Here is a 14558-nt window from a genome sequence, read left to right as displayed (position 1 = left end):
TGGTTTTTGCTTTGAGATGAATCATGTGCGATTTCTTTTTTTATAGGCCACTGACAGTTATGTTACAGAAGTTAACTCCATAGTTAACCAGACTACAGAGAAAGGGTGTTGGAAAGAACTAGGGAATTGTTTACAGCCTATTAGTAGTAGTAGCAGCAGCAGTGATAGGAGTAGTAATAGCTTAAAGAACAGAAAACTCTTTAACTTCTGGTGTGGTTTCATAGGATGTAACTTGTCTACAAATAAAGGACACATCCTATTGGGGTATATAATAATTCACAAAAACTTATAAGTGGTCTCTCAATAGAGCACCAGGCTTACTCTGAACTACAGAACGAGCCCATCCCATGGTAGGGGTTGATAGAACATGGCTCTTTCTATTTGTAACACTGTTTTACAAATATGGGAACGCCATTCTTAAACACCATACTCAAAATGTCTTTCAAAGGCCTGCAAACTAGTTTTCTCAAATGGAATTCTCAAAATTGTTTCAACAAACAAACAAATAAAACCAAAACAGAAGTTATCTAAGAAATGTATACAACAGTAAAAGCCCATAATCTAAGTGAACATTTGAAGTTTCTTCCACAATTGCCCATGAACCCAAAGGTGGAGGTTTTCTATCAGAGGTGGAGGAGGCTGGGCTCTTAGGTTCCACGTTAGGCACTCAGTTCCCAGTAAAATTTGTTAAATGCCATGAGAAGCTGGTTATAAACACTAAAGTATCTTCTTCAGAACAAGTGAAAATGGCTTCTTTCTATAATATGGAAGTAATTGTCAGTAAATGTTTCTTTCTCCAGCTGCTACTCAGGATCTGACCCTCATGAGAGTTTTCCATTTTCATAACTCTTTACCAAACTCTTCACTCTGGTATAGGTTTAAATTTAGGGTTAAAGAGATGCTGTGTAGCCAGAATAGAAATGCAGCAGTTAAGGAAATGGGTTGGATGAAATTAGGTAAGTACACTGAGAACCCCAAACAAAAGCAACACATTTCATCTTCTTCTTGTTTGTAATTTGTCTTTGGATTTCAGGTATTCCTGGCATGCAAGTAACGATAGACTACTCTCATGCACGTCTTCATCAACGATTAAACCTAAGTGAAGACAAGCCCAGGCGATCTGTCCACCATGTCATTTTCTTTAAGACAAAAATGTTGAGGATTTGTAGCAAATGAAAAACCTCACTTTTTAAAATCTCCTGAAAAATTCATGCAAAGCATAACTAAAAGAATCTACTCATTTTATGCATGATGTTGAAGCTTTTCTTAGTCTTTGAACATGATGTTTTTACATTTTAAGTGATGCATGCAAAATTAAAGACCATTTCAAAGAGAGGACAAGGATACCAGAGTGTCTATTTTCTCTTTGGTGGTTGAGAATTGGTACTACAAATCCTAAGAGTAAAGGTGAGTGAAATTCTTCCATCAGAAGAAGCATTCTCGAAAGAGAGAGAAAGTTAATGTAGCAAGGAGAGCCCAGATCTGGGAGCAAGCCACAGTCGTCACTAACATGTCACAATTAGAGAGGAAGAAAATTAAAATCGGGCACTGCTCTCCTGATCAGACCTTCTCCTTTCCAGAAGGAGAATTTCTAGTAGAAGCTTGAGCATTAAAGAGGCAAGTAACAGACATGCTTTAATTATGACATAAATGATGGCTCTAAATAATGCTTTAGTTATGTCATAAATTGTGGCTCTGATGTTCAAGGCCTGCAAAATTATTCCAAAAAGAAATCGGTAGTTAATGGTAAAGATATACTAAACCGTCTTCTTTCTTTTATGTCTTGTCTTGATTTTTAACGAGAGAGAGAGAGAGAGAGAGAGAGAGAGAGAGAGAGAGAGAGACAGACACTGTGGCAAAGGGACGTAGACAGAGAGAGAACCAAGAACTGTTGTTCTAGGAAATAACAAGGTTGCCTGCATTCTGAATTAATGAAAAGGCAGTTCTGAAGGAAGAAAGTATTCTTAAGGATAAGACAAAACTATGCAAATTTGTCAAGCCAAGCCACTGTCTGTGGGCCCACCAATTCTAAAACACTATTTGCAGGGCTTTAGTCCTGAATGAACAGACTGTTCCTGCGTTTCTGCTTTTCATGCTTGGACTATCTGATTGTAATTTGGACTTCCTGTGGGACTGGTCTTGTTCAGGAGACCAGTTCTCAGTGGCAACCTCCTGTTCTCTTTGGTTCTAGCAGTTTTTACAAACAGCATTGGCTTTCTCTCATGTTATGTTCTTCCTAGTCCATAGACTCTTTCAGACCATTTTTACCTCAGGATTTTCTTTCTTGAACTCAGGCCCAGATTGGCGTATCATGGTCTTAACACAGGTTATATTTGGGCATCTTATCTGTCTTCCTTTCCTGGGTCCAGTATCATATTCTGTAGCCTCTTCCCTCAGTATCTCACACTTGGCTGTTCATTATGAAATCTTGCCAATTTAAAAAAATTCTTTACTCTTTATGAAACTTTTGGTTCCTAAATAGTGTTTACTTTTTCAACCTCATTTCACAGCCTCTTTGCTGGACTCTCCAAACCCTAGGATAAAGCCCACTAAAATAAGAAAATTGGTAGCTTGAAATAATGGTTTGACTGCCTTTAGCCTAGTTGAGAAATACTTAACTCTAAAATTTTATTCCAAGAAGGATCTGGAACAAATTAGCTTTATTGGATTGGTCTGGATACTGCAGACGGCTGAATGTCTCAAAATGTTTTAGATGGTACAATGTGAAGAAATCGCCACACTGTAGTCCCCTACCTCTGACTTACACCATGCAGCCTAGAGGTCAAACCTTCCTGGACATCTGCTTATGTTCTGAAGTTGTTTTTTGTTTATTTTTTGAGCAGGGTCTCACTCTGTCACCCAGACTGTAGTGCGGTTGGCACAATCTAAGCTTACCACAGCCTCAACTTCCTGAGCTCAGGTGATCCTTCCACCTCAGCCTCCCAAGTAGCTGGGACTACAGGTGCACACCACCAGGCCCAGCCTAATTTTTTGATTTTTGTAGAGACAAAGTCTCACTATGTTCCCCAGGCTTGTCTCATATTCCTGGGCTCAAGCAATCCTCTGGTCCTGGCCTCCTAAAGAGCTGGGATTATGGATGTGAGACTCTGTGCCCTGTGATGCCCTGATGTGTACAGAAGATATAAATGAACTGGATAAAGTAGAAGGCAAAAAGTCTTTGGGAGGCAAAAGCGAGAGTGGGAATGAATGAGCCCAAGACACGGCCACACCCTTATGCTGACTTCAGCTAGGCCTTGATTTCCTCAGAGGAGGAAATGAGGGGAGTATATCTCACTTTACCTTTCCTTACCTATCCCACTGCCTACCCCTGATTCCTCCTTCCCTTCTACTCTAAGGTCTGAACAATGTCAAAAAAACAAGAGAAGACGGACATGAGGTATTGACATGAACAACTCACTAACTTCTAGACGCACATTTGTGAGTGGTTGCCCATGCCTCCCCCCACCAAATCTCATTGCTGATGCTCTGTGTCTGGGCAACAAGTGAGGTGGTTATGGGTGAGAACATTTGCTCATCGTTTCCTAAAGCAGCGATAGGTTATAGGATGACCCTGGTGGCAGCTTACAAAGATAGTCAGTATCCCCCTCCTCAAACTTTGGGGACATGAAGGTAACTTGGTGTGAGAAGCAAACTCTACCAGTTTCTTTCCTGTTCTTTTTTATTTTGAAAGTAGGATTTATTAAGAAGACAGAAAAGCTCCCATAGCGGGAGGGGACCTGAAAGAGGTTGCCATCTACCAGTTTCTATCATGAAAAAGACTGAACTCTGTTTGGGCCTTATCGGACACTGAGGCTTATGTGGGAAGACTGTTGAGGCTTATGCTGTATTTGGAATGTATATTCAATTTATATACTGGTTGTATTTCAGAAGGTTTTAGGCGAGATGTTTGGCAGTCAGAATGCGTTGATCTTTAGAAAGGATGTTTTAAATGGTGTTTCAGTTCCCAAGCCAGTCTACAAAAACAAACAAAAGCAACAACAGCAACCAAAAACAAAACAAAACAAAACCCCTACTTAATCCTCAATATGGCTTTGATGCCATAAAACCATATATCTATAGTAAAAATAATAATGCCCAGGATGATTGCCATGTGAGTAGTTTTAAAAAATAGAAAAAAAATCAATGTGTTAAGTACATTATAGAAAATGGTGATAATTAGGTGGAAATAGGCTTAATTAGAGGGGAATGAGAAAGTATGTGCAAGTTTTATAGAGATCGTCAGGAGATACCTGGGGAATTTCAAAGGCTTTAGAGTTCGTGGCATTGATTCCTTGGAGTGAGTAACCTAGAAAATCCTTCTTAGGAAATCTGGTTTCTTTTCCACAGGCAAGTTTGCAGACAGATCAGTGAGGGCTTGGGAAGAGGCAGTGAAGGAGAGAGCTCTTTCCAGTGGCAAAAACGAGAATCCATAAGGAAGAGAGACGTTGACTAACAAGTGTACCTGAACATGAGAGGAAGGGGTTTTGCATCAGGAAGTCAACTGAATGACTGAGGAGGAAACAGTGAAGGGACTGTGTAATCCCTCAACTTAAGAAAGTTGGAGTGGGAGCTCCTCTCTGACAGGTCCACGGTTGGCCTCTGACATTTTGGGGGCTAGTCTAGTGGGGACCGGAGCATCCTTAGAAAGGCAGAAGGACTAACGGACATGAACTGCTTGCAAATGCTCTTATAAAGAAACTGTAGAATCAAGTAGTAAGGAATTGTACCTCAGTTCACTTGGTGGCTAAGTAAGACTGAATAGTGGAATTGAATTCTTGCCTCTACAAATATCTTTCTGCCTTCCTATGCCTTTTACTAAATGTACCCTCTCTTTCTCTCTGCTTCTTACTAAAAATAAAACTCTATAATATTTTTAAAAGACAAGATCTTGCTATGTTGCTCAGGCTGAAGTGCAGTGGCATGATCATAGCTCACTGCATCTTTAAAATCCTGAACTCAAGCAATCCTCCCACTTCAGCCTCCTGAGTAGCTGGGACTACAGGTGTGTGCCACTGTGCTTGGCTATCTTATGGTTGAAAAGCAAAACAAAACCGGGCAACCCCTTTGGGTACCCTCCCACTGTGAGAGCTTTTCTATCCTCTCGACAAATCCTTCTCTCAAATAATAATAATAATAATAAAACCTAGCAATTTGCTTTGATGCTAATTTGAATCTAAAATTGATATTAACACTAAAGTGTATCAGATATATTCTGTTGAAGACAACAGGCAAAAAATAATATGTTTCTCACTAATTTCCAACTCATACTGAAGGCAGAGAATAGGCTGTATTTTCATTCTCTAGAAAGAAATACATTGTTAACTAAGTTACTAGTAAGAAATTATTCACTATCTTAAGAGGAAAATAACTTTCAAATACTCTCAATTGTTTATAGCCACTGATTAAAATATACTCATTATCAATTTTTAAAATCTACTTAGTGATAAAAAACTCTTTTAGATTCTCTGGAGCATGTATTAAACATAGGCCAAAGTTTTTGAGAACCTACAAATAACAATATTTTAACTTTTCCATACATCCAGGATTTCAAGAATTCCTACATTATTATAATTAGTTATTTTAGGGAGCTATTACTTCATATTGTCTTCCAATCTCATATTTAACTTCCACAAATTGAGAGTTTTCAAAAAATGAGCATAATTAAGTTTTATTTTTAAATGTATTCACTTAGATCAGACTTTTAGTCAAAGCCTATACTTTGAAGAATACGTTAAAAGGCTGGGTGCGGTGGCTCATGCCTATAATCCCAGCACTTTGGGAGGTCAAGGTGAGAGGATTGCCTAAGCCCATGGGTTTGAGACCAGCCTGAGCAACATGGTGAGACCTCATCTCTACAATAAATAAAAAAACTAGCTGGGTGTGGTGGCACATTTCTGTAGTTCTGGTTACTTGGAAGGCTGAGGTAGAAGGCTCACCGGAGCCCAGCAGGTCGAGGCTGCAGTGGCCGTGAGCGTGTCACTACACACCAGCCTGGGCAATAGAGTGAGACTCCAACTCAAAAAAACAAAAACAAAAAATGTTGGCAGCTGGGAATGCCAGGTGCTTAATATATACTATCACTCAGTTTGCATGAATCTGTCAACATTCAAGGCAAATCATCTATTAGCACTGTCCTCGTCACCGTAAATGATTGTTAATTGCCACAAAGAAACAAATAACTCACAACCAACAGGGTGTACATTAAACACGTTACATAATACACACAAACATCAATAAATAGTGTCAGATATAAACTAAACATTACCCTTGAACAGAGTTAGAAGCCTCTGCTTCACCATATGCTGCGAGAATCTATGACTGAAATGTATGTTAAATACAGAACAGGATATGAGAATGCTTCAATGACTTCAACGTTACACGTGTGCATTTCAAGATGTTATCTTATAATAAGTGACTGTCCTCAAAGACATTAAATCTTCTCAATGAAGAGAAAAGAGGAAGTGAGAAAAAAAATTCCAGGAAGGAAGTATTTTAAATAATTTTTGTGTAATACAAGTGGCCTTATTTATTATTTCTGTGTTAAGGAGGCTTGTGGCCCCAAAAGACCTTTGCTCTTGAACCTCCTTTCCGTCTTCCTCTCTTGGAAGAGAAGGCAAGTTGGGCTGAGAAAGAAAGCCTTTCATAATTGGCAATGACCCACTGCCACTGGCTGAGGGTAGGGCAGATGCAGGCCTGCTGTGTCCCGGATGGTTAGGTCAGGATTCCATGAAGCCCTCCCTCGCACCGTTTCTAACAGAGACACTGTGTCTTCACAGCTACTAAGAGAGTGCTTGTTGTTAAGTGCAGTCCTCTTCCGAAGACAACATCTGACAACAAGGTTTTGTTTTTGTTTTCAGACAAATGTGCCATTTTCAAGGGCTTATGCTAATTCATTTCTTTCCCTTCCAGAAGGAACTTAAAGCCAAATTTGGATCTTAATTTGGAGGGGATAAGCCTCTGGACACTTGAGCCCCTTGTCAATAAAAGTGTAGCCTGTAGATCAACACTGTGGGCAGGAGGTGGGAGCTTGCAGGGAGCTAGAATCGTGGGTTCAACTCCAGACCTTGAATGTCAGCAGACCCCCCAGGGATGCACTTGAAGAAACACCGTTCTAGGCTTCTCTATAAGCCTCAGTAAAGAATGGGGTCTTGAATGTTACAATCTGGGGGTTCCTGGGACACGGAGATGACTCTTGGCAAATTATCACATTTCACCACTTGCTATTGGCAACAGCTGGGTGAGCGTGTTTTGGCAAAGATCCTCATGTCTTTTGGCAATAGGCCAAAGAGACTTTAAAAATAGCATTTTGTACTAATTCTTCCAGACAAGCCATGTCGATTTATGATTTTGGTTTGGCTGTGCTGTTAATCGAACTATATGAAAAAGGTGCATATTGAGACAGGATAAATAAATGACAAAGTCACCATGAGCAATAAAACTAAGAGAAATTGAAGTTTTCTAGAAGTGATGTTTTAAATTAGGTTTGACGTTTTAACTATAAAGCTAAAATAAAAGGTCTGATCAATAATCACTTAAGCAACTTATAATTATGTCACTCTTTTTTTTTTATGAACAAGCTACCATTTTTATTTTTTCCATACAGTAAAAAAAAAAACCAAAAGCCACTGGTTAGACCAGGCTCTCTTACCTTTATATCCTGTGGGTTGATGTCAGGATTTGTTTTACACTGCAGAGGCCCCAGAGTTTGGATATGAAAAATATAGAGAAGAAATTCATCCCGAGCAGAGAATGGCCAGCCCACTTCCAGAATGGTGTCACTGATGGTACTTGGTCCAATATTGTGTAGCTGCAGGCAAGTAAGTGACATGTGATATAATAATACAGCACAAAGCAGGAAGATGAACTCAAACTTCATATACTCTGCACCTGTTTTAAAAAGCATGTGTTACTGGTTTCAAATCATCTGGGCTATGACTGTGGGACACAAGAAAAGAGTCTCTACAACAAAAAGTGTGATGTGCCGACTTTCAGAAAAGACTCTTCAATCCATAGAACTCTGAGAGTCGATTTCCTTATCAAGGACCCTATGGGCCATGTCTGAGAATTGCGATCCTTACTTTAGTGCTAAAGATGAAATTTTAATGATATGCTTTCAAAGCTTAGTGAGTCTTTCTTTACACTGAAATCTGCCTCCTCTTTCTTGACTACTGACTTGTCAATTGCAACCATATGCGACGCACTCTCTTTCACCCTCTAGAGGAATGTCCATCCATCAAGTGCCAAAGGCGGTCCAGGCTCACCACAGTTCATTCCAAGTGCGCGTTTCTAAGTTGAGCTCCTTCTGTTTCAATCAGCAAATCTCAAGGAAAGGCAGGCCACATCTTGTAAAGGGATGAATATTTTAACACATGAATCTTATACTCAGACAACACAAAATTGTTTGCCCAAACATTAAGAACACTTAAATTTATTATAGTTTAAAAAATTTACTCTAAAGTTAACAGTGATTCTGTCTTTTCCTAACTCTCTTTTTCTTTTTCCTCACAGTTCTGACAATTATAATGACCTATAAAATAAGCGTTTTGGCTTAAGTGTCCAATTTTATTCGCATTATCTACGAAGCATGGCAACCACTGGTGTAGTATATTTTGAGACATGGGATTAGTGTGTAAATACATCTGATGATTGCTTTTAGCATGACTGGCAATTACCCTAAACGTTTATGATCCATTCATGCTACGATCAGAAGCAGGCTGCCTTGAGAATAAGTCTGAATATGTTTTCAAACTTTAAAGTGTCACCATTCTTGAGCAGAAACCAGCATACATGCTGTAATAAATTATTGAACAGCTTTTTTTTTTCTTCCTCCTGTGAGGTTCTTAATCCGAATGGCCTAGGAGACTGTATTATCCTTTGGCTATCAAAAGAGCTTGAGGCAAAGCTTTGATCCAGCTTTGGAAAGGGCTTCTGACTCTGAGCTGCAGGTTGGGCAGATGACAGAAGTTTTCATGTTGATACTGCCCAGAATTTGAGGCTTCTTCTCCACGTTTGTAAACAGCTCATCAGTTTTGAAAAAGCTTTATTGTTAATCTTGGAGGATGTTATTCATGTCCCTTGCAGCTTGAGATGAAAGTCATAGTTAGAATTACTAGATTAGTATCATGAGTTGTATAGGAAAGGAACAGAAGGCATTAATCGAGAAGGAACCACAAACAGAAAATGCCTTGGAACATAGTTTTACCAAAATTCCATTCCTGGGTCCCTTGAAAATGAATAGAAATAACCGTTCTTTACTGATAGCATTGACTTTATTTTAAACAGCAAAACAAAACAAAAACCGGAACAACTACGAAACTAACCCTTTACTACATGTTAGTTTCTAACTGTAAATAATGTAATTATTTCAGTTGACATACCAACAAACCCTTTCCCTGTTCACAATTTAACACTTGAAATGGGTAAACAACATCAGGTCCTTTTCATGCATTACTTGTTTGTTTCTTGAATATACATTTACTAAGCAACAGACTATTTCAAATCTCAGAATAAGTTATTCATTTCTAATTCGAGTTATTTGATTAAAAAGTAAAATTATTATTATCTATCTACCAACCACCCATCTCATATATCATATGTACGTTTTTGGAACAATAGTGAATAATTTATAAAATTTTCCATCTGGTACCTTCTAGTTGGTGACTTTCTGTTTAAGAGATTAGTGGGTTTTAAGAATATCTGAAAACGTAGGAAGAAATGAAATCAAGTCTAGGGAGTTATCCATTTTTATGCTAAAGTTGTCCAATAATTAAAAGAGAGGAAATAAAAACATTAAAAAAGGAACAATAACAAGATAAAACGTTTCTCACCACCGACACTAAGGAGCAAGTGATCATATCTGGGGTTCTTAAAGCATACCTCCCCCATCACAGCAGGGATCTAGGCAGTAGACAAAGCTCAGACCTCAGCTGGGTGTCTTTTAAAATGCGATGCAGAGTTTATTAGCACAGAGCTTAAGGATACATCCTTAACACAAATGTTAACACAGACAATTACTACCTCATAAATATGTTCCACTAATGGTCCAACTTCCTCCTCTTTGTGGGGCTCCTCTTCCGGTTCCCAGTTGTGAATGGGCAGAACAATCTGCGGAGGGTGGGATACTCTGAAATAGGAAATATCATGTTAATTGCCAATGATGGCCCAGGCGACGAACATTTCACCAGTGTCCTGGACCTTGACAGCAGAAGGAAAAAGAGGCTTTCAATCTGTTTGAGTAGATATTTCCCACATGGAAAAAATATTGAAAGCGATCTCCAGCAAAGTGACTAAAATGATAGACAGTGAAGGACCCGAAACATCTCCCTAGGCTCTTAATTATTGGCCTCTAGGCTACAGGTTGACTATTTCACAGCATCTCATCTTGTGGGCACCAGGGGCAGAGTGGAGCGCATTCTTGAGTGGAGGTGGATAATTGAATGCACACATTCAGTTAACTCATCAAAGATAGACTCAAATCGGGGGAAACCACGAGGAAGAACGACTCTCTAAGATGTCCACTAAATCAGTGCAACACTGTTCATAGCTTTCAAAGTCAAATTTTTTTAGAAAGAAGGAAGCAAAAAAGGAAGAAAAAATATAATCAACCAGTGTCCCTAGAATGAACAGCCAGTGTAGTAATCTAACAATACTTACTGATTAACCATCCCTTCTAAGATGGAGAATAGAGTGAGATTCCATAAAGATCCGCAGGTAAAAAGATTGGGAGATAGTCAATGGTAATAATGAGCATTAGGAAGAGATTTGGAGGAAGCAAGAAATAAGGCTCTTTAGTTTATTTTTAGTTTTTATTTTTTTGTGTCAAAGTCTCACTTTGTCTCAGGCTGGAGTGCAGTGGTGAGATAAAAGTTTACAAAAGCCTCAACTTCCTGGGCTCAGGTGATCCTTCTGCCTCAGCCTCCTGAGTAGCTGGGGTTACAGGCAGTACCACCATGCCTGGCTAATTTTTAAAAAAATTTTTGTAGAGATGAGGTCTCACTGTTTTGTCTGGGCAGATCTCGAATTCCTGGGCTCAAGCATTCCTCCTGCCTTGGCCTTTCAACGTGCTGGAATTACGGGTGTGAGCCATTGTGCCCAGCCAAGATTTTTTAAAAAATTAACTTTATTTTGAGATAATTGTAAATTCACATATAGATATAGGAAATAGTATAGCGAGATTCGAGGTACCATTTAGCAGTTCCCCCCAATAGTAACATTTTGCAAAACAAAAATGTGACATTGTAATGTAATGTCACAGTCAGAATATTGACATTGATGTAGTATGTCACTTTTAGTGACATTCTATCACCACAAAGATTCTCTCTGCCTTGTCCCCTTCATATCTCTTGGCAGCTAAGAAATCCTTTCTTTCTATAACTCTGTCGTTTCAAGAATGTTACATCAGTGGAGTCATGCAGTATGTAATCTTTTGGGAATGGCTTTTTTTCACTCTGCATAATTCTCTGAAGAGTCATCCAGGTTGTTGCAACCGTCAGTAGATCATTCCTTTTTATTGTTACGTGATATTCTGTGGATTGGATGTACCACAGTTTGTTTAACCATTCACCCACTGAAGAACGTGTGGGTTGTTTGCAGTTCAGGACTATTATAAACAAAGTTGCTATAAACATTTATAGACAGGTTTGGTGTAAACTTCAATTTCCTTTTTCTGTAATGAAGGGCTTTTTTTGTTTTGTCTGGAACAATGGAATTAGATTTTTGATAAGTTCAGGTCTATATGCTATCAGGAAGTTCAGATCTGAGGTGCTGGTAGTATAGTGTGAATTCTATTTTTATAAGCTTGCTTTCAAACTCATTTAAATCCAAACAGCAGCAAAGACTATTTATTACTTAGGACAATGTGGCAGGCAGTATCCTATGCAGACCACAGATACTCATGAGTATAGCCCCTCTTAATATACCCATTCAATCCTGACTATTTTACAAAGTATGCAATTTCATTACACTTTTTTTCCCCAGGGGAGAGCACGAATGCAGTCCCCCACTACCACAAATTATGCAGTTGAGTTTCCCATATTTGGGGAAATCGTAGGGGTCAGCACATCCAGAGTGCAACGGATAAGCCTTGCCCTGGGAAAACCACCTTCGTGATCATGGTAACTTCCCAGCCAGGTAAGTATTATTATTCTTTTTAAAAATTACATATATTACTCAGTATATGTGGTACTTCCTTTTGTGACCACATTTACTTCTTACAGACCTACGATAAATTGAATACCAATACCAATAAACAGTATGTACATCTGTTTTAAGGCAATGTTGATGTTCTCTAACTTTGAAACAAGTGGAACAGTTCTCATTATTTTTTCCCCCAAATAAGTAAATCCATTGTAGTTGTTTTAATTATAAAAATAACAATACATTTTAAAAAATGGTCTACGATAGGGCATGATAAAATACATCAGAATAAACACCATTGGCCAAAAAGAAAATTAGATTTTCCTGAAGTCTGAACATGGAAAATTTTCAACACAGTAGCTGTTTGTTCACTGAAGAATTAAACACTGAAACCAATATTTTTGCTGGATTTTTGGAGGAAAGAGTTTTACTATGTAAAACAGCTAAGCTTAACACTATTTTAGAGAATAAATTGTGGTCAATTGTTGGATGTTATTCTAGTAATTAAAATAAGTGCACCCATGTGAAAAAAATTTTTAATTACCTGTTTTAATTATTGGAAAAAATGAATAGAAATTTCCTATTTTTCTTTTTTTTTTCTGTAAGTGATGGTAGAAATACATTTGAAAATATTAACCTCATAAAATGGGTATGTGAGAATAAAGAATGTTACATTAGGCACTTAGCTGCCCTAGATTGATTTATATCTTTTTTTTTTTTGAGTTGGAGTCTCACTCTGTCTCCCAGACTGGAGTGCAGTGGCTGCTCCCGGCCACTGCAGCCTCGACCTGCTGGGCTCTGGCGATTCTTCTGCCTCAGCCTTCCAAGTAGCTGGAACTACAGGCACGTGCCACCATGCCCGACTAATTTTTTGATTTATTGTAGAGATGAGGTCTCGTCAAGATGCCCAGGCGGGTCTCGAATCCGTGGGCTCAGGCAATCCACTCACCTCAGCCTCCCAAAGCGCGGGATTACAGGCTGAGCTACTGAGCCCGGCTGATTTATATCTTAACAAATAAAAACATTTCCCAATTTTAAATTTATTTTGGAATTAAGAAACAGTATCAACTTATCTTTGGCTGGCAAAACTGAGATACACTAAGCTTCAAGAAGGAGACAAAAGTTCACATACACTAGTTGTAAGTTTTAAAAAGATATAAAAATAAGATAGTAAAAAATAACACTTGTGTTTTCTTCTCTGATTTTTAAAAATAGTGTTTTTCTCATTGAGAGATACAGAAGAATTAAATTATAAATAAAAAATGAAACATCTAGATTAGCTCCAAATACCTATAAATCAGATCACTTTCCATGAGTCAACTTATGACTTAGAGAAGCAATCACAAGGGAAATTAGAAAATATTTTGAGCTGAGTTTAATGAACACCCCACAGATCGCCATTTTGGTATGGAGCTAAAGCATTTCCTTAGAGGAAAATTTATAGCACTAAATGCTTATGAAAGAAAAGAAGAGAACTCTCAAGTCAGTGGCAGAGTTTGTACATAGAGGAACTAGATAAAGAGAAAATCAAATTCAAAGTAAGTGGAGGGAAGGAAATAGCAAGAAAAGCCAAAACCAATGGAATAGGAAACAAAAGCAAAAGCAAAAACAAACAAAGAAAATAAAACAAAAATTAATGAAACTGAAAACTGGTTATTTGTAAAGATCACTATACTTTAGCCAGACTTATAGAAAAAGAAAGAAAGAAATAAGAGAGAGTAAGAAAGAGAGAAAGAAAGAAAGAGGGGAAGATACAAATTGCCAATATCGAGAATTATGAAGGGAAAATCACTGTAAGTCCTACAAGCATTAAAAGGAAAACGAGAGAATATTAATTTCATGCCTACAATATGTAACAAATGAAACAGACAAATTCCTTGAATGTCAAACTACCAAAGCCCATTAAGTAGAAATAGGTCATATGAATAGCCTTATATCTAAGAATGAAATGAAATTGTTTAAAATCTTCCTACCAAAAACTCCAGACTTAAGATGGCTTCACTGGTGGATTTTACCAAATATTCAAGGAATAAATAATATGGTTCTGTACAAACTTTTCCAGAAAATAGAGCAAATGAAGGAATAGTTCCAATTCATTTTATGGGGCTAGCATTCCCCTGATATCCAAACCAGAAAAAAACATCTTGTGAAAACTACAGATCCATATGTCTTATGAACATAGATGTAAATGTCACTAAAAAAATTATACAAGTTGAATCCCAGAAGATATAAAAAGGATAATTGTCATGACTACATGTGCTTCTCCTCTAGAGTCAAATTAGGTTTAAGATTCAAAAACAAAAATCAATCAATTCACCACTTTAACAGACAAAAAAGGAAAACCACTTAATCATATTGTTAGGCCCAAAAAAACAGTATTTGAAAAAAAACTGATCACATATTCTGCTAAAAATTCCCCCCAA

The 14558-nt window shown here is 37.9% G+C and overlaps 1 protein-coding gene across 1 annotated transcript in view; it reads right to left on the bottom strand.

The window, feature by feature from the left end:
- Positions 1-14558, bottom strand: part of ITGA8 (integrin subunit alpha 8) — a gene marked incomplete at its 5' end in the record, with an annotated part of 204220 nt that overhangs the window by 41811 nt on the left and 147851 nt on the right. The window contains 2 exons of the mRNA XM_021714558.1: positions 7649-7807; positions 10018-10123. Of these exons, the coding sequence (XP_021570233.1) occupies positions 7649-7807; positions 10018-10123 (265 nt within the window). The remainder of the gene's footprint in view (positions 1-7648; positions 7808-10017; positions 10124-14558) is intronic.

This window comes from Carlito syrichta, unplaced genomic scaffold (genome assembly GCF_000164805.1).
Source record: "Carlito syrichta isolate Samal-C Ts95f unplaced genomic scaffold, Tarsius_syrichta-2.0.1 Scaffold305668, whole genome shotgun sequence".
In the NCBI taxonomy this organism is placed as follows: Eukaryota; Metazoa; Chordata; class Mammalia; order Primates; family Tarsiidae; genus Carlito; species Carlito syrichta.
Note: the sequence above shows the minus strand (reverse complement) of the source record. Positions and strands in the feature narration are given on the sequence as shown.